This window comes from Papio anubis, chromosome 5 (genome assembly GCF_008728515.1).
Source record: "Papio anubis isolate 15944 chromosome 5, Panubis1.0, whole genome shotgun sequence".
NCBI classification, from domain to species: Eukaryota; Metazoa; Chordata; class Mammalia; order Primates; family Cercopithecidae; genus Papio; species Papio anubis.
In genome coordinates this window covers 36068251-36088674 of record NC_044980.1, presented here as the reverse complement: position 1 = coordinate 36088674, position 20424 = coordinate 36068251, and the positions used below count along the sequence as shown (strand labels likewise).

Here is a 20424-nt window from a genome sequence, read left to right as displayed (position 1 = left end):
AGCTGGGTGGTGCCTGCAGCCACCTCAGCCCCAACTCAGCCCAAGGGTGGGACATAACCCAGCTGTAAACACTCAAAATGGTACCTTGGGCCTGGGACCAGAGAGGGTGGTATCCCTCCCAGGCAAGCAGTGTAGGCAAGAAGCCGTGAGGAGTGCAGCCTGCTCACATCTCGGTCTCAACAGCAGCCTATAGCAGGGTGATAGGGAGCCTCCCAGGAGTGCCTGAGAGCGCCTGGTCTCCCCTCTTCCTCCCTGAAGCAGTGCAGCAGCAGCCAAGTCTGTAGATCCCTGGTATCTAGGCTTTCTGAGGCTGCTCTAGGCTTGGATGCCTGTGGGATTCCATGTGCTTTCCCTTTTCGGAGCAATGTCTCTGAGCAATCTTTAGGCAGCTCCATATGTGAGGCCCAAGGCCCTAGTGGGTTGAGGGTTTCTCCCACTCAGAGATTATGAAAGCCTGTTTTGGGGTGTGAAGCCCTGTGGATTTTTGTCTTACTGTTTCCCTGTCTTCAGGAGCCTTTCCCCACTCTTAGTCAGTCCCTGGCTGGCAGGCTGCCTCTAACCCTCTCTTCTGGTGCCTCCCATCTCTTTTCTGATAAATCCTAGTGTTCTGTCCTAGAGGATTTGTTCAAAATGTGAATATCTACTTACTACTTAATAGTAAGTAGATAGTTCATGGTTCCTTTCCATGGAGGAGTTACATACTACCTGTGTCTAGTCAGCTGTCTTGATCTGAGTGTCTTCCTTTTTTTTTTTTTTTTTTTTTAATGTGACAGGGTCTTGCTCTGTCACCTGGTCTGGAGTGCAATGGTGTGATCATAGCTCACTGCAGCCTCAAACTTCTAAGCTCAAGCTACCCCCCTCCCTGCCTCAACCTCCCAAGTAGCTGGGACTACAGGTGCATGCCATCACGACCAGTTTTTTTTTTTTTTTTTTGTAGAGCCGGGGTCTTGCTATGTTGCCCCAGCTGGTCTTGAACTCCTGGCCTTATACAGTTCTCCCACCTTGGCATCCCAAAATACTGTGATTATAGATGTCAGCTGCTGCACCTGGCTGAGAGAGCCTAGTCTTTTTTTTTTTTTTTTTCCAAGATGGAGTTTTGCTCTGTCGCCCAGGCTGGATTGTGGTGGTGCAATCTCGGCTCACTGCAACCTCTGCTTCCTGGGTTCAAGCAATTCTCTGCATCAGCCTCCCGAATAGCTGGGATTACAGGTGCCCACCACCACGCCTGGCTAATTTTTTTTGTATTTTTAGTGGAGACGGGATTTCACTATCTTGGCCAGGCTGGTCTTGAATTCTTGACCTCATGATCCACCTCCCTTGGCCTCCCAAAGTGTTGGGATTATGGGTCTGTGCCACCACACCTGGCCAAGCCTAGTCTTTTAAACAAGACTCTACATATGCATCCTCTACATATGAGTCAATAGTAACATAGGTGGTGATTTGGGATGGCACATGAGCTACCACCAGGATCTATGCAAAATTACAGAGCGGGAGAATTTCCTCTTAGAGCTTCTAACTTCCTTTTCTGAATACTTTTCCATGCTCTTCTATGCATTTTCAGAGTTTTCAGGTTTATCTAGCCCTGCCTCTTCGTTTTCTTTTACTCTCCACAAGTTCCTTTCTCTTTGGTAAATTTCTCATTCACATTAAAATACTTTGAAAGTATTAGTTTCAGTTCAGTGGTCTTTTTGATTTAGTGTCTGTCATTTTCTGAGGAGGACCTACTGTTTGTTCTAATTAAACATTAGTATCACCAGATATCAACACCTGTGAAAAGAAGGGAATAAAGGAATTAAAATCTGAAATTTTAAAAAATAAAAATAAAATAAATTTAAAAATCACAAAATAGTTAAGGAGTAGTACCAGTTAGAGCTTTGGGAAGAGGAAGAGTCTGCCGTTGAGAGGGACTCCTGTAGAGAGGACAGATGTGGCCTTGAAATCTATCAGTAGATCTTGATTGTAGACTCTAATATGATTAAAATTCATTCTAATATGTGAGTGACTAAAAAGCTCGGTTCTTTAGGAGTATTTTCTGGGTTTTTTTTTAGGCAGAGTCTCGCTGTGTGGCCCAGGCTAAAGTGCAGTGGTGCGATCTCAGTTTACTGCAACCTCTGCCTCCCCAGCTCAAGCCATTCTCCTGCCTCAGCCTCCCCAGTAGCTGGGATTACGGGCACCTGCCACCATGCCTGGCTTATTTGTATTTTCGTAGAGATGGGGTTTCACCATGTTGGTCAGGCTGGTCTTGAACTCCTGACCTCAGGTGATCTGCCTGCCTCGGCCTCCCAAAGTGCTAGGATTACAGGCTTGAGCCACTGCGCCTGGCCAAATATTTTCATTTTTTAATTGCTTATGAATTTCTAATTGGAATATTGTTGAGATAGATGTTTTGAACAAACTTCTTTGTTCTAGGAAGTAAAATTCATGAAATATGTATGGCAATTGTCTACTACCAGTCATTCTTTCACCCTCAGTTTTTGAACTTTCACACCTCTGCTTGGTATAGCCTATTTTAAATCGTCACAAACATTGTAAAGTATCTTTTCTAAACATGTTGTTTTTTATTTATTACAGGTCCTACTGGGTAGGTGATATCAGCTGGACGCATGATAGTCTTTTTCTGGCTTGTATGTTAAAACGTGGCTCTCTGGTTTTATTGACCTGCCAAGGTGAATTGTTAACATTAATTACATTTGGTTGCTCTATAGAATTTGGGCCAGCAGAATTTATTCCTCTTCATCCACTAATAACATATAGGTGAGACATTTGAATTGTGTTAATTTGTTTATAGATTTTTTTTCTGTTTTGTATTACTTTTACTGTGTATTTAAAAAAAATTTCATCTTTCAAATTGTCTTACTTTTTCTTTGAGTCTGTCATCTCAATATCTGTTTCTTATTTATAGTTTTCTTGTATTTCTTTTTGTGCTTAATCCTGGTGAAAATTTGACATCGTGAGTATGTAAGTGTAAGTTATTTAAGTATTTAATAGCACTAAAAATTATCTTTGATATAAAAGTTAATAAAAGTATGATATAGCGTTTATTGTTATAAAAGAATAGCACTTAGAAAATTAATAACTCAAAATTAACTTTACATATGAATTTTCCCAAAGGGGAAAATTTATTGGAAATGGATAGAAAACTGTAGGATTTGGCCGTATTTTAATTTTTGTTGTTGTTTTTAAAATTTTTTTTATTGATACGCAATATTTTACATATTTATGGGATACATGTGATATTTTGTTACATGCATAGCATGTGTCATATAATTTTTACTTGTGAGATGAAGTAGCAATTTGGCTTTGGAGTCACATCAAGATTCACATACTGGTTCTTTTACTTATTAGTTGTATGACTTTGGGTTAGTTATTCTTTTTTTTTTTAATTTTCAAATTTTCGTTCTCATTTTTATTTATTTTTTTCTTGAGATGGAGTTTCGCTCGTTGCCCAGGCTGTAGTGCAGTGGTGTGATCTCAGCTCACTGCAACACCCCCTCCCGGGTTCAAGTGATTCTTCTGCCTCAGCCTCCCAAGTAGCTGGGATTACAGGCATGTGCCACCACGCCTGGCTAATTTTGTATTTTTAGTTACAAGAAGGGGTTTCACCATGTTGGTCAGGCTGGTCTCGAACTCCTGACCTCAGGTGATCCACCTGCCTTGGCCTCCCAAAGTGCTAGAAGTACAGGTGTGAGCCACCGCACTCGACCAATTTTTTTATTTTTAAAAATTTCTTTTGATCTCCAATCCTGCAGAAGGGTTATTCTTTAAGCCTGTTTCTTTTACTGTGAAATGAGTGTGACACTAATTGTGTCTTAGGGTTTAGAGAATGAAGTAAGATAATACATAATTGTAAATCAGCACAGGCTGGCATAAAATTAGTGCTCAGTAAATATTTGTTATTATTGATGTTGATTGTATGTGGCTAGACACATATGCATAACTATTTATAAGACAGAAAAGTTGGAAAAGACCTTTGAAATTAATCTGTTCCTTTTGCTTTGTAGAAAGGAAACTGAGGTAGGGTGTTTCCTTGATTATATCTAGCAAAAAAATGACATTTAATTTAATTTAATTTTTTTTTTGAGATGGAGTCTTGCTCTGTCACCCAGGCTGGAGTGCAGTGATGTGATCTTGGTTTACTGCAACCTCTGCCTCCTGGGTTCAAGAAATTCTTCTGCCTCAGCCTCCTGAGTAGCTGGGATTACAGACGCGCCACCACGCCCAGATAATTTTTGTATTTTTATTAGAGACGGGGTTTCACCATATCGGTCAGGCTGGTCTTAAACTCCTGACCTCGTGATCCGCCCGCCTCGGCCTCCCAAAAATGACAATTTTTAGCAATTGGTAATGCTAATGGAAAAATGTGTCACTTCCTGCAGTGAAAGTATTTTTTCCTTACTTGTGGTCTAATTCATAATTCATTAGAATTTTCTCATATTCTCCTTTAAAATTAATATTTGGGGCCTTCCAAAACTGATTGCTTTTTTTCTGATTATGAAAGTATAGTATTCATTATTTATTTTAGCACTCAAAAATCAAATTTACAAAACTAAATAATGTGGAAAATTAAATACTTGTAATCCTATACTTCAAATATAACAATTATTAACATTTTAGTATGTTGTCCCCCAGATTTTAAAAATATTCATATAACAATGATAATAGCAATATTTGTTTCTTTTTTAAAGACTAAAATATGTGATATATCCTGTTTACTATTTTTCATTTTTGATTTAACAATATATCCTTTATATCTTTCCATGTTAGGCATTATTTTTAATGGTTCTACAGATGTCTGTGGTGTGTATGTCCTGTAATTACCAATTTTCTATTGTTGCCATTTGACTAATAAAAAAAAATCTGTATTTGAATAGCTGCCTAACCAGAAAAAATTACAATATACTTTGATGTTTTGTTCCTTTTATATTTGTAAAGCCCCAACTTTAATAAGGAGTGATATTAAGTAATCAGAATCAGGTACATCATAATAACAATAATGTATGTTTAAGTTAAGTGGAAACTCAAATTTAAATAGGTAAAATTTTACTCACCACCATTCTCTCCAAATCTTCTCAACTTTTTTCTTTCTCCTCTTTAATAAAAAGTATACTGATAGCTCATAATTTTATTTGTGTAAGTATAGTTAAATATATGGTAAGAGGAAAGTTAACTATTTAACTCTTTAATAGTAAAATTATTTTCTGAAATAGGTTGTATGTAGATTAAATATGAAATAGAATAAATGCTACCATTTAGGAAAATTTTAAAACATATGAACCTATATATTATTTTGTCTTAATCACTGTGTTATATTTTCCTGAAAGATATATATACACATTTAATATTTTTTGTGTTTCACCTGCTTGCTTTTTCATTGTTCTGTAACTTTTTCTTTTTTTTTTTTGAAAAACGTTATTTTCCTTAAGATCTTTCTCTTACTGATTCTTGTATTTTGATGTTTGTTTACTAGACCACAGCAGTTTACGTTTCAAGATTCAAATAATTCTGTTGATTCATCAGCTTCTGATAGTGACCCTATGAGACAGAGATTTTCTATAAAAGCACACTCACAGTTACCCTACCTCGTTATATCTGATGGATATATGGTCACAACCCTTCGATTTCTTGATAGCTTGTCTCCGTCAGTGCACATGAGATCACTTCTACTTGATTCAACCCAAAGGCTTGAGAAAATATATCAAAGTGTGATCTTGTCTAAGGTACAGGGCTTTTTTATATCATTGGGAAAAGTTGCCTTTTTCTTTTCAAATTTAAAACTTTACTGACAATAATGTCCTTGAATTGTATACAGTTGTCTATAGAACTTTTAATTGCTTATAATAGAATTACAGATAACGTTTTGCTCTTGGAAATCTTTCATCTTTTCTTGTTTAGCCAGAAGGCGAAGGACTGAATTTGCGATCACTGAATTCCTTAAGGTCTAGCCTGTTAAAACGCCAAAGAAATGAAAGTTCAGCTGATTTCACTGTCCCCAAATTCTTGCAGGCAGAAGAAACAATAAATTTAAATGAAAATACAGCAGATTTTCAGGTACTTAGTAGCAGTATTTTATTTGCTTGGAACAATTATGACTTTATTCCAAGAAACATATTTTGTTTTTCTCTTGTTAAAGGGAAGAGAAATATAAGAACACCGAAGTGATTCTATTGATAAGGTATTAAATGGTATTAAGTATTGTTTTTTTCCCCTCATGTTTTAGGATTTTGAAGCAGAAGAAACTAACAAAGACAGACACTTTCCAGACAACTTATTTCCTTTTTGGAACAAAAGAGATGATGGGCTGTGTAGTACTATGAAGGAAGGAAGATTGGAATTTGCATCTATGTTTGATACGATACATGCAAAGGATGCTAGTGAGGAGACAGACAGAACCATTACAGAACTGCATTCTATCCAGAAAAGTCTACTTGCTGCGTGGACTATAGGAATTTCAAAAACTGTGACAGAAAAAAATTTAATGTTAAATTACACAGTAGTTTGTATCACTCATTTTTTTTACATTCTTCAATTTATAAAATGTCCTTTTCCCAAACTTGATCTTTTTTTAAGCAAAAGCTCAAGACATAATGCATGGATACTTTGTATCTTTCAACTTTTTCATCAGTGTTTATCAGTCCATTATTGGGATACAAGATACAAACAAGATGTGGGGCATTTGATAAAGCTGACCTCAAATACTATAAAACTTTTGCTGACTCAGCAACAAAAGGGTCAGTTATTCTCAGAGAAACTTTTAGCCTGTTTTTATTTACTCAGAATGGTAGCTGACAATTTAAATGGTATATACAGTCTTCAGCCTGAAGTTATTTCAGCATCAGCTGATGGAAGTAAAATAACAGCTCAAGATTCATTGATGGTACCTATTTTTCAAATGTTTCGAGATAGTGGTTCTCAGGAAAACTGGTCTTGGAACTCATTTTTCAAGATTCATCCTCAAGTAGTAAATCTTGTGCAACAGCCAGGACACAGGTATAATCACTTATTTTAATAAATACTGGGATACTATTAGTTTGGATGTTTTTACTTTTTTAGAAACTGAGCTACAATTCCCATACTGTAAAATTCATCATTTTAAAATGTACTATTCAGTGTTTGTTAGTATATTTATAAGGTTGTGAAACTATTAGCACTAATTCAGAACGTTTTTATCACCCCAGAAGGAAACCTTGTATCTGTTAGCGCTCAGCATTACAGATTTTATTTTTTAAAATATTTAAGTACATGCTTCAAAACATCATGTTAAATATGTCATGTTATATGTGATAAACGTATACACTTTTAGTTTGCCAAAAAAAATTGCAGGATTTATGCCAAATGTTGTGCAATACGTATTTTCTTAGTCTCGGAAAACCCATGATGTTGAAAGATTTTGGTTTAGTTAAGTACTGTTAAAAAATGACCTTTTTTTTTTTTTTTTTTTTGAGATGGAGTCTTGCTTTTGTCCCCCAGGCTGGAGTGCGATGGTGCAATCTCAGCTCACTGCAAACTCCCGCCTCCTGGGTTCAAGTGATTCTCCTGCCTCAGCCTCCTGAGTAGCTGGGATTACAGGCGCCTGCCACCACGCTTGGCTAATTTTTGTATTTTTAGTAGAGACGGGATTTCACCATGTTGGCCAGGCTGATCTAGAACTCCTGACCTCAGGTGATCCGCCCACCTCAGCCTCCCAAAGTGCTGGGATTACAGGCGTGAGCCACCGCGCCTGGCCAAAATGACCTCTTAAAAAAGTTAGGCTGGGCGCAGTGGGTCATGCCTGTAATCCAGCACTTTGGGAGGCTAAGGCAGGTGGATCACTTGACCCCATGACTAGCCTGGGCAACATGATGAAACTCCACAACTAAAAAATTAGCCAGGCCTGTTGGCATGTGTAATCCCAGCTACCCAGGAGGCTGAGGCGAGAGGATCGCTTAAGTCCAGGAGGTAGTGGTTGAGCAGATATCACGCCACTGCATTCCGGTGTGGGCGACAGAAGGAGACCCTGCCTGAAAAGAAAAAAAAAACAAACAAAAAACAGTGTGGTGCACCTGTGGTCCCAGCTGCCTGGGAGGCTGAGATGGGAGGATTGCTTGAGCCCAGGAGGTTGAGGCTACAGTAAGCTGTTATGGAGCCACTGCAATTCAGCCTGGTCAACAGAGCAAGACCCTGTTTCCTAGGCTGGAGTGCAGTGGCACATACCTGTAATCTCACCTGCTCTGGAGGCTGAGGTAGGACGATCACTTGGGCCCAGGAGTTTGAGATCAGTCTGGGCAACATAGCAAGACCCTGTGTCTTTAAAAAAAAAAAAAAAAAAAAGATTGCTTAAAATATTTATGAAGATTTTATATAAGGCATTATTTGATCATTTTATTTTGCATTATATTTAAATGTGATCAGTTTGTATGTATGTTATACTGATGAAGAATACAGGCCGAAAAAAAAAAAAAAAAAGGCTAAAAAGGAGGCTAAACTCATCATTAGCCTGAAATTTGCTTTTGATAATTACCTGATTTTATTTGCAGATTGCGTATTCTCTGGAGAATACTGTACAAAAAAACTTTATGGTATCAAGCACAATTAAATCGAAGAGTTCCTGAAGCTGATAGTCAGTTAACTGAAAAGATGACACATGAAGCATCTACTGTCAAGTCCCTGTTATGTCATTTGCAGGCTAACCTACAGAGTACTGGAGATTACTTGAATCAAACCTTAGAACTTAAATCTATCAATGGTGAGTATTTTATGAATATTTTCTAACTCCATGAATAAATGACATAGTTAACCAGACTTTGAATTTCTAATTGGTTGTAATGATTTGTTTTTCAAAATAATTTCTGACTGAGTGCCATTGACTGAATTTTAAAACAAAGTAAATTTTTATGAAGTAATATAATTAACTATGACTAATCGTTGGTTAAAAACTTTCTAGGGGAAGAGTGTTTCTTATTAGGATCATATGAAAAGTCTGTTCAGCTGTGGAAAAAAGCTCTACAAGAAATCGGAGAGAAAGGTAGGAGAGTGTTAAAAAATATGTGCCATAATATTAGCAGGACACGTTTTAGCTTGCTATAGACCTTAACAGTAATTCTGAATTCCAAAACATATGTGCCATTATATTAGCAGGACATCTTTTAGCTTGCCATAGACCTTAAAAATAATTCTAAATTTCAGAGTGCTTATGATATCCTAATGCCAAATAGAATACATGTTGTAGGCAACCTGACACTCATGAATACTTATTTAAAATTATTCTTAACCTTGGAATTGGTAACACTAAGAACCTTTTCAGTGATCTATAGGTAAATCTCCTTCTGTCCTTTCTTTGATTTGTGGTAAAGCCTGTGGTTGATTGTTGATGGGAAAAATGAGATTTAGATCCTAAACAAAATAATGTGGGTCTTTTTTTTTGTCAGTTACAGAGACTACAAGTATCTAAATGGGAAACTATAGGTCATATATTTCACCACCTACTTACAGACTTAGAGAAAGATAGAGTGAGGGCTTTTTGCCTTTGAGTAATTTAACTTTAAGAATTGTGTGTCAGTTAAACATATCGTTGCATTAATTGTGGGCTTCATGGAGTTTTTGATAAGGATATGGGGTGTGGATGTTAGAAACTGGTTATAGCTTTTATGATATAGAGCTGAGGATATGGCTGAGATGACAGAGGTTCTCAACTGGTGACCCTGGAACCCTGACTGCAACTCCTACATGGTCAGGTTTGGCCTATTATTACATTTATTTTCTGACTGCTGTGACTTTGTATGTTTCATTAATTCATCTACTTAACCAGTATTTGTTGAGTGCCTGCTATGTGCCCAGCACCGTATTAGGCACTAGGATAACTGAAATAAATTAACTTTACCCTCAAGTTGCCCACAGTCACTTTTCTCATTATGTTTTATGGTAGACATTTAGGGAGCACAGAAGAACACCTCAATACAATCAAGATGGAGTGCAAGCATCAGTCTGGGGAAAGCCTCTTGGAGTTGACATTTAAAATTGAGTAGATATTGGCCAATTAAGGTCATGGAAATGACATAACAGAGGATATAGTATTCCAAAACCAGAAAGGCTTGAGAAACCCTGGCAATTTGTTAAACTTCAGGTAGTTTAGAAGGACTAGATTACGTGATATATGTATATGTGATATTGGTGAGAGGATCATAAGAGCTAAGTTGAGAGGCAGATGGACAACAGGTGATGAAGGAGGGTCTTTAATGGAGTGCTAAGGAATTAAGATTTTATCTTGAAGACAATGGAATCAGTTAAGACACTTTAGGTAGGAAAAGGACTTGTACAAATAAGGATAGGCCATTTAGAAAGATCACTTTGGTCAATTGTGGAAGGTCATTTGCAGGACTATGATGTAGGGATGTGGGTTTTACTTGGAAGCAAGAAAATCAGTCAGGTGAGGAGGCTTGAAACCAAAGCAATGTCAAGGGTAATGGAGAACAGAGGTTACATTTGACAGTTATTTAATAGGCTTGATCAGTCTACTTGTGATTGAGTAGACTTGGAGAAAGAAGGCTAGTGTAGTTCTCTGACTTTGGGATTGTCCATCTGGATGAAGAAGAGCAGCATTCACTGAGATGTGAAATTCTGGATGAAGAAAAGTTTTTGTAATGAATTCCATTGTGGACATTTTGTTTAATTTCATTTACAACTACATCCATTAGGAATGGCTTCTAGTAATGGAGATTAAAAGTAGTAGTGGCTTCAACAGAGAAAGAGTGGCTTTCCTTTGTGAAAGGAGGTCAGAAGTTGCAGTTTGGGGCTGATTTGGTGTTTCCATGGTATCACCAAGGCCCCAGGCTCCTTTAGTTTTTCTACTGTATCATCTTTAGTGCATTGCTTCCAATCTTAGGGCCATTACATAGGCTAAGATGGTTCCTGGACCTTCAGCTATCACATCCATATTCTAGGCAGCAAATAGGATAAAGGTTGGTAGAGCTAGAAAGGTTGCATTTCCTAGCTAATTTACCTTTCTTTAAGCAGCTTTTCTGGAAATTGTATACAATATTATCTCTTGAATGAGAACATAGTCACATTTTTACATGGCCACATCTAGGGAGAAATTGTGATCTGGGTGCATTATATCCCCAAATAAAATTGGAATTATTTTACTCAAAAAGAATGGTAGGCAACCAGCAGTTTCAGTCTTCAGATATGTAAAGGCAGTTGTCAGGGCTGCTCCTATCTTATTGGATAACTGTTTTTTCTGCTTCAGGTAGTCTCTTTGGCCATCCCTTTGATATACATGTGGTTCCTTGGAGTTTTTGTGGCATATTCCCTTCTGTTTCATACTGTGTATACTTGAGATAAAAGTTATTAGTAGACCTTAATGCTAAGATGATAAGAATTTGCAGCTTTCTTTGAGTAAAATCTAAGTCGTCCTAGGGTGTGATGAAAGAAAATAAATTGTTTAGAATTTAAAATGAAAAAGAGCAAAGTATGACTCACCTGTTAAAAAAATCATTTATTGAAGTGTGAAACAGATACAGAAAGGTTTACATATCATGAGTGTACAACTTGATGAATTTTCACAAACTACACACTCCTGTCAATTGAGCACTACACTAAGGGCATTCCGTTGCTTACATACTTTTAAGGTAAGCTTAATTCTTGTTTCAGGAGGAAGAAGGACATATTTTCTTCAGATACGCTATTATCTTTCTCTTTTATACTGCCACCTCTATAGCTATAATTTAAATGATGCTCAAGGATTGTGTGATCAGCTAGCAAGAGAAATCCTGAGATGGTCCCAACTACCTGTAAAAGAAAATAAAGATTTTTCAGGTATTTTTTTTATTTTATTTTATTTTTAAAAAGAGACAGGGTTTCCTTATGTTGTCAGGCTGGCTTCAAACCCCTGAGCTCAAGTAATCCTCCCACCTCAGCTGCCTCAAGTGGCTAGGACTACAGAATTCACTATATTTACTCGTTAGTTTGTATTTATAGTGTAGACATGAAATTGCTTATACATAAAAGTTGGTTGTTCTACCTCTCTGGTGATTAAGTATATTATGTTGGATTTTGGACTCTCAGTTTCCCAATAGCAGGGACTATGTTGAGGTTTTTTGTTTGTTTGTTTTTAAATCTTAGAATCCCCAGGATTTAGCAGTATAGTAATTGCCTGCTGAGCTGATAGTATAATTGCTTTCTTATAACCATATTTGTTAGACATAGTATTAGGTACCCAAGTGTTTTTCCTTAGTATGTTAACTGTTGCTTATAGCGGTTTAGTGAAATCATAAAAATCATTTTCCGAGATATTTTGAGTCTTCTAAAAAATCTGGGCTGAGTGCAGTGGCTCACCCCTGTAATCCCAGCACTTTGGGAGGCCGAGGCGGGTGGATCACGAGGTCAGGAGATTGAGACCATCCTGGCTAACACGGTGAAACCCCGTCTCTACTAAAAATGCAAAAAAATTAGCTGGGCGTGGTGGCGGGCGCCTGTAGTCCCAGCTACTCGGGAGGCTGAGGCAGGAGAATGGCGTGAACCTGGGAAGTGGAGCTTGCAGTGAACCGAGATGGCGCCACTGCACTCCAGCCTGGGCAACAGAGCGAGACTCCATCTCAAAAACAAAAAAAATAAATAAAAAATCTGTTTACGAGATTGCAGAGTATCTGGATTGACTTTTTCAAAGAGGTATATTTAAATCAGGCCATAACCAGAGAGAAAGATATATATGAATGAACATGTAATATATTTATAATGGTTATAGGGTGGTAGGCTGCTAGATGTATACTGTATATATGAATGTGTCTGAAAGGCCCAATGTATTCGAAATTTCTAAATAGAGTTGATACCAATTTCATTCTTGATTGTTTCAGCCACTGTTTAAAAATGTCTTATTTCGTGAGGTTTTTTTTTTTTTTTTTTTTTTTTTTGAGACATGGTCTTATTCTGTTGCCGAGGCTGGAGTGTGGTTGAGTAACCTTAGCTTACCTGACCTCTGCCGCCTGGGCTCAAGCCATCCTCCCACCTCAGCCTCGTGAGTAGCTGGGACTACAGGCATGTGCCACCACGCCTGGCTAATTTTGGTATTTTTTGTAGAGATGGGAATCTCACCCTGTTGCTCAGGCTGATCTTGACTTCCTGGGCTCAAGCAATCTGCCCACCTTGGCCTCCCAAAGTGTTGGGATTATAGGTGTGAGCCACTGTGCTTGGCTTACTTTCTGATTTTTATCTTTTTAAATTTTTGTGTTCATTAAGGAAGTAATACATGTTCATATTAGGCGATTTTGAAAATACGGAAAAGTAGAAAGGAAACAAAATCACTTATAAGTTTAGTTTTTTTGTCTAGGGCCTTTTGATATATGTATATGTATATATTACCACAGCTGGATAATCTTATAAATTTAATATTATGATGAATATTTTCCAGTGCCAATAAACTTAAAAAAAATCTATTGAACCTTTTTCCCATTGTACATTTTGTTGCCATGTATTTACTATTTTAAATAATGCTGCAGTGTACCTAAATATTTGTGAGCATTACTAATAATTTCTTTCTTTCTTTTTTTTTTTTTTTTTAGACGGAGTCTCACTCTGTCGCCCAGGCTAGAGTGCAGTGGCGCGATCTTGGCTCACTGCAAGCTCCGCCTCCTGGGTTCATGCCATTCTCCTGCCTCAGCCTCCCGAGTAGCTGGGACTACAGGCGCCTGCCACCATGCCCGGCTAATTTTTTGTATTTTTAGTAGAGACGAGGTTGCACCGTGTTAACCAGGATGGTCTCGATTTCCTGACCTCGTGATCCACCCACCTCGGCCTCCCAAAGTGCTGGGATTATAGGCATGAGCCACTGCGCCCAGGCTGCTAATAATTTCTTTAAGATAAATTCCGAGAAATGAGTCTGCTGGGAAATGAGGTAGCTGGAACCACAGGTATGTGCCTCATGCCTGGCTAATTTTTTTTTCTTTTTTTTTTTTTGAGATGGAGTCTTGCTTTGTCGCCTAGGCTGGAGTGCATTGGCATGATCTTGGCTCACTGCAACCTCTGCCTCCTGGGTTCAAGTGATTCTCCTGCGTCAGCCTCCTGAGTAGCTGGGATTACAGGCATGCACCACCACGCCTGACTGATTTTTGTATTTTTAGTAGAGACGGAGTTTCACCATGTTGGTCAAGCTGGTCTCAAACTCCTGAGCTCCTCATCCACCTGCCTTGGCCTCTCAAAGTGCTGGGATTACAGGCGTGAGCCACCGTGCTGGGCCATGCCTGGCTAATTTTTAAAAATTATTTTATTATTTATAGAGATGAGGCTTGATATGTTGCCCAGGCTGGTCTTGAACTCCTGGGTTCAAGTGATCTTCACACCTCAGCCTCTCAAAATGCTGGGGTTATTGGTGTGAGCCACTGTACCCAGGGTGAAAGACTTCTATATATGACTTTTTAAATGACTGGATAGTCTTTATATTTATTTGTTTATATTTGCAATATTGTCCTTACATGATTTAACTTTCATGATAAGTTGAACCTGTAGTAATTCATTAAAAAAAAATTTTTTTTTTGAGATGAAGTTTCACTCTTGTTGCTCAGGCTAGAGTGCAGTGGCACGATCTCAGCTCACTGCAACCTTCGCCTCCCAGGTTCAAGTAGTTTTCCTGCCTCAGCCTCCTGAGTAGCTGGGATTACAGGTGCCTGTCACCACGCCCAGCTAATTTTTGTATTTTTAGTAGAGATGGGGTTTCACCACGTTGGCCATGCTGTTCTTGAACTCCCAACCTCAGGTGATCCACCCACCTCAGCCTCCCAAAGTGCTGGGATTACAAGCGTGAGCCACTGCGCCCAGCCCATTTGTCTTAATTTTTAATGATGATTGCTTAAAATATATTAAGCATATACTTTTGGGTTGGGGACCCCAAAACTACCCCCCAGATTTGATGGTTCACTAGGAGAACTCACAAGACTTAGCATATAGTTGTACTCATAGCTATGATTTATTACCGTGAAAGGAAACAGCAAAATCAGCAAAGGGAAAAGGTACATTGTATGAAGTTTGGAGAAAACCAGGAATAAGCTTCTATGAATCCTCTCCCAGTAGATTCACACAGGATGTCCCTAGTTTCCTCAGTGACAAGTTGTGACAACACATGTGAGATGTAGTCTACCCGGGAAGTTCATTAGAACCTCAGTGCTTAGGGTTTTTAATTGGGGGGCTGGTCACATAGATCCCTTCTGCCTTAGTACAAACCAAAATTCTACACTCTCAGAGGGAAAAGAGATGTTCAGCATAAACCACGTTGTTTATACAAACAGTTTAGGTTCAGTGAGCTCCTCTTATCAGTTAGGATGGTGGAAATCCTCCCAGAATCCAAGTTCCCAGATACCAGCCAAGGACCAACCATTACAAGCAAGCATTTCAAGCAGTTGTGCATGCTATGGTAGTTCCTTTCTGCACACCTACCTTATTAGATACTTGTCTATAGTTATTTAACTTTTATTAAATAGGGCTTCTTTTTTTTATTTTTATTTTTATTTTTTTTGAGACAGAGTCTTGCTCTTGTCGCCAGGCTGGAGTGCAGTGGCACGATCTCGGCTCATTGCAACCTCTGCCTCCTGGGTTCAAGCGATTCTCCTGCCTCAGCCTCCTGAGTAGCTGGGATTACAGGCTCCTGCCACCACACCTGGCTAATTTTTTTTGTATTTTTAGTAGAGACAGGGTTTCACCGTGTTGGCCAGGCTGGTATCGAACTCCTGACCTCAGGTGATCCTCCCCCATCGGCCTCCCAAAGTGCTGGGATTACAGGTGTGAGCCACTGCACCCAGCCGGGTTTCTGTTATTAATGTTATCACTGCACCCTGTACAGAATTACACTTTATTTTTATTTTTATTTATTTATTTGAGATGGAGTCTCGCTCTGTCGCCTAGGCTGTAGTGCAGTGGCGCAGTCTCAGCTCACTGCAACTTCCGCCTCTCGGGTTAAAGTGATTCTCCTGCCTCAGCCTCACTAGTAGCTGGGATTACAAGCGTGCACCACCACGCCTAGCTAATTTTTTGTATTTTTAGTAGAGACGGGGTTTCACCATGTTGGCCAGGCTGGTCTCGTAACTCCTGACCTCAGGTGATCCACCTGCCTTGGCCTCCCAAAGTGCTGGGATTACAGGCGTGAGCCACTGCGCCTGGTCGAGTTTTACACTTTCAAATTTTTTTTTTTTTTTTTTTTTGAGACAGAGTCTTGCTCTGTCACCCAGGCTGGAGTGCAGTGGTGCGATCTCAGCTCACTGCAACCTCTGCCTCCCAGGTTCAAGCAATTCTCCTGCCTCAGCCTCCTGAGTAGCTGGGACTACAGGCACCCACCACCACGCCCGGCTAATTTTTTGTATTTTTAGTGGAGATGGGGTTTTACCGTGTAAGCCAGGATGGTCTCGATCTCCTGACCTTGTGAGCCACCTGCCTCAGCCTCCCAAAGTGCTGAGATTACAGGCGTGAGCCACCGCGCCTGGCCCTCAAAGTTTTTTAATTTCTGAATTCATACAGCTTTATTCTGTGACAATAACTTTTATATTAACTTTTATTTACTTATCAATAAATCACTCCCTGTTTAAGAGGCTGATTCCTGAGTTTTGCATAAGGTTTGAATGATTAAGATTACTGAAAATCTTACCTTTGTAGAATTCCTCCATAAGTTTTACCCAGGAGAAAAAATTTTTTACCCATGTATCTCTAACTTGAATGTGAAGAAATAGTATGTTTTTTTTCCCCCAAATATTACAGTGACCAAATGAAGACTACTGCTTGAAGGCTAATGAAATTTTCTCAATTCCTTTTGTTTAAAAAAAGAAACCAGGTAACATTAATTAACAATTTTTTAAATTAACAATATTCCTTTGAGTGCCTACTATATGAGAGGAGAAGTGCTCGGTGCTGGGACATACAGTGAACAAAATAGAAATCCATACACATATAAAATGTAATTTCCCATGAATATGTGCCAGATCTCTTCTGGAAAAGAAAGATACCTTTCTATTGTTGGGGACATACACTTCATACCAACTAATGTTAGTATTTAGTAGTTTTGAACTAATTTATTTTCAAATTTGTGAATGCCAGCTTATATTATGATGGAGATTCTCAAGTGGAAATGATGCTTGTCCTCTAATCTTGCTAGTGCACATTGGAGTTACACCAGAAATTTTGATGTGACTCTTCTGCCCACCTGCTATCTAGCCATCTCCCTTCACCCCACACATTTGTCTGTGTGTGTGTTTGAGATAGGGCCTCACTCTGTCACCTAGGCTGGAGTGCAGTGGCATGATCACAGCTCACTGCAGCTTCAACTTCCCAGGTTCAAGTGATCATCCTGCCTCAGCCTCCTGAGTAGCTGGGACCATAGGTACATGCCACCACACCTGGCTAATTTTTGTATTTTTTGCAGAGACGGGGTTTTTCCATGTTGCCCAGGCTGGTATCAAACTCCTGGACAGACTCAAGTGATCCTCCAACCTGGGCCTCCCAAAGTACTGGGATTACAGGCATGAGCCTCTGTGCCTGGCCCACCCCACATGTTCTTTTTGATACTGCCTGCCCCCAAAATCTTACACTAGTGAGCTACTATTACTAATGGGAGTATATTAAGATTCTCAGATCTAATGGTACAGACAAAAGCATTAAGAATCTTGGGTCGGGCATGGTGGTTCACACCTGTAATCCCAGGATTTTGGGAGGCTGAGGCAGACTGATTACTTGAGCTCAGGAGTTCAAGACCAGCCTGTCCAACGTGGAGAAACACCATCTCGACCAAAAAAATACAAAAAAAATTAGCTAGTCATGGTGGCATGTGCCTGTAGTCCCAGCTACTCAGGAGGCTGAGGTGGGAAGATGGCCTAAAACTTGGAGGCAGAGGTTGCAGTGAGCTGAGATTGTGCCAATGCACTCTAGCTTGGGTGACAGAGCAAGATTCTGTCTCAAAGAGAGAAAAAAAATCTGTTTCAGTGCTTTTTAGATTATTTTTATAGTAAACTCTGCCCCCTTTATCTTAAAAAAAAAAAAAAAAAAAAAAGGAAAGGGAAGGAAAAACGGAAAATAAATAATGAAATTCAAAACTTGCAAGGCTGTCATGCCTGGGTCATTTTATATAGATACCGCCATTTAAAAAATAAAATTTAAAGTTGTGAACAGTTCTTAGGTGTATGTACACATAATTACTAACTACAGTTGACGATTGAACATCACAGGGGTTAGGAGCACCGACACCCCCATGCTGTCAAAAATTTGTGTATAACTTGACTCCCGAAAAACTTAACCATTAATAGCCTACTGTTGACTAGAAGCCTTACTGATAACATAGTTGATTAACACATATTTTGTATGTTGTATATATTATATACTGTATTCTTAGAATAAAGTAAGCTAGAGAAAGGAAAGTTGTATTAAGAAAATCCTAAGAGGCCAGGTGCAGTGGCTCATGCCTGTAATCCCAGCACTTTGGGAGACCGAGTCAGGCAGATCACCTGAGGTCAAGAGTTCGAGACCAACCTGACCAACATGGAGAAACCCAGTCTCTACTAAAAATACAAAATTAGCTGGACATGGTGGCACACATGCCTGTAATCCCAGCTACTTGGGAGGCTGAGGCAGGAGAATCGCTTGAACCCGGGAAGTGAGGTTGCAGTGAGCTGAGATCGTGCCATTTCACTCCAGCCTGGACAATAAGAGCGAAACTCTGTCTCAAAAAAAAAAAAGAAAAAATCATAAGGGAAAATACATTTCCAGTATTGTACTGTATTTATTGATACCACCAGTTTATGTTATCTGTTTCCAAGATTAATTGTCTGAAATGGTGGACAACCATAGCTGCAGACCTCAATCCATGGTATGTCTCAAGCAATTCAACTTTTACTTGTAATGTCATGAATTTTTTCTGCTTATTCAGAACACTTCCAGGATCTCTTGTGGCACTTCTTGTAGGTCTCATGGTGTTATTCAAGGTTTATGGTATAACACTAAATGTGATGAGAACTACACAAGAATTTTGAGGTACTTTTTATTGCCATATGCACTTTACTAGAGAGATGAACTGCTTTGCAGAAATGATTAGCATCACATAGTATTTTCAGCAAATACTTCCAACACTTGAGCTCTTCAAAGTAGCAACAGGAGGTAGCTACAAAATTAATATAGTAGTAGTACAGTAGGAACTACAATGAATTTTATGCAGTTATTTAATACTTTATGTGTGTTTACATTTCTCTTGACTGTGAACAGTGCCATATATGGCCTGTAAGTGTTTGTGTAAATTTTGATAATTTTTTTTGTTTTGAGTCAGAATATCTAGCTCTGTTGCTCAGGCTGGAGTGCACTGGCACGATCTCAGCTTACTGCAGCCTCCACCTCCTAGACTCAAGCAATCTTCCTACCTCAGCACCCTGAGTAGCTGGGACCATAGGTGCGCACCACCATGCCCAGCTAATTTTTTTTAATTCTATTTTTTTGTAGAGGTGGGATTTCACCGTGTTGCCCAGGCTGGTCTCAAACTCCTGAGCTCAAGAGAGCAGCCTACCTTGGCCTCCCAAAGTGGTGGGATTATAGGTGTGAGCCACTGTACCCAGCCAATTTTGATAAATTTTAACTTTTTATAGTTTATATGTATTTTATGGTACTAAATGATAAAATATCTACATATTTTTTTGTATTCATGACATACCTTTTTCTTTTTTTTTAAATTTTTTGATGTTTCTAGGTTATGTGGTGTGCCTACAAATTTTTTCAAATTGTCACAAATCTCCAAAACATTTTCTAGTATATTTATGGGAAAAAAATCTGTATATATAAGTGGATTTGTGCAGTTCAAACCCGTGAAGTTCAAGGGTCAGCTGTAATTGTTTTTGGTTTTATTGTCTTTAAGAAGTATGGTACCTATTATAATTCAGCTTGTATTGGCCATGGGTGCTCATCTCAGAAAAAAACGTATTACAGTTTTCTTTTTGTATAATATTGGGAACTTAAATATTACTACTTTTGGTAGTTGATCACAGTCTTCTTAGGTCATTGCTGTATTCCTTAGGTGCTGCGAAGTCTCATTTTGAGTGTGGAATGGCGGGTGGTGTTCATCCTGAGGCAGCAGTGAGAGTCGTCCAGTCCATGGCTCGTTTCATGGCTGCCTATTTCACCAATCAGCAGCTTTGCATTTTGCCACCTCATCATGTAAATGTTCTTCCCCCACTTCATATTAAAACAGGTAATATAGTAAACAAATCCTTTTAAAACTCTTTTTGCATTGCACATAATAGAATATTGAAAACATATTATACAGAGGCCATTACTCTATGGAAATGATACTGTTCTAGCATAGTATCTGAAACACAGGAGGCGATTTATGACTATTTGTGAATGAATAGAATCTGAGAAAAGTAATGGCTTAGATTTGTTTTTATTGAATATGGATTTTAAAAAATCACAAAATTGGGGCAAGTTGATCTTTATAAAGTT

General features: G+C 38.7%; 1 protein-coding gene across 16 annotated transcripts in view; it reads left to right on the top strand.

The window, feature by feature from the left end:
* CPLANE1 (ciliogenesis and planar polarity effector 1) overlaps window positions 1-20424 on the top strand; it is a 168758-nt gene that overhangs the window by 20216 nt on the left and 128118 nt on the right. For 10 of the 16 annotated variants that reach the window (XM_021939298.2, XM_021939295.2, XM_021939296.2 and 7 more), the window contains 8 exons: window positions 2572-2754; window positions 5468-5717; window positions 5893-6048; window positions 6218-6987; window positions 8514-8722; window positions 8921-9001; window positions 11626-11790; window positions 20000-20173. In XM_021939298.2, the coding sequence (XP_021794990.2) occupies window positions 2572-2754; window positions 5468-5717; window positions 5893-6048; window positions 6218-6987; window positions 8514-8722; window positions 8921-9001; window positions 11626-11790; window positions 20000-20173 (1988 nt within the window). Of the gene's footprint in view, window positions 1-2571; window positions 2755-2822; window positions 2959-5467; window positions 5718-5892; window positions 6049-6217; window positions 6988-8513; window positions 8723-8920; window positions 9002-11625; window positions 11791-13765; window positions 13881-16401; window positions 16784-19999; window positions 20174-20424 lie in introns of those variants that run through there. The other 6 variants (XM_021939304.2, XM_021939299.2, XM_021939300.2 and 3 more) reach the window with 6 other exon arrangements.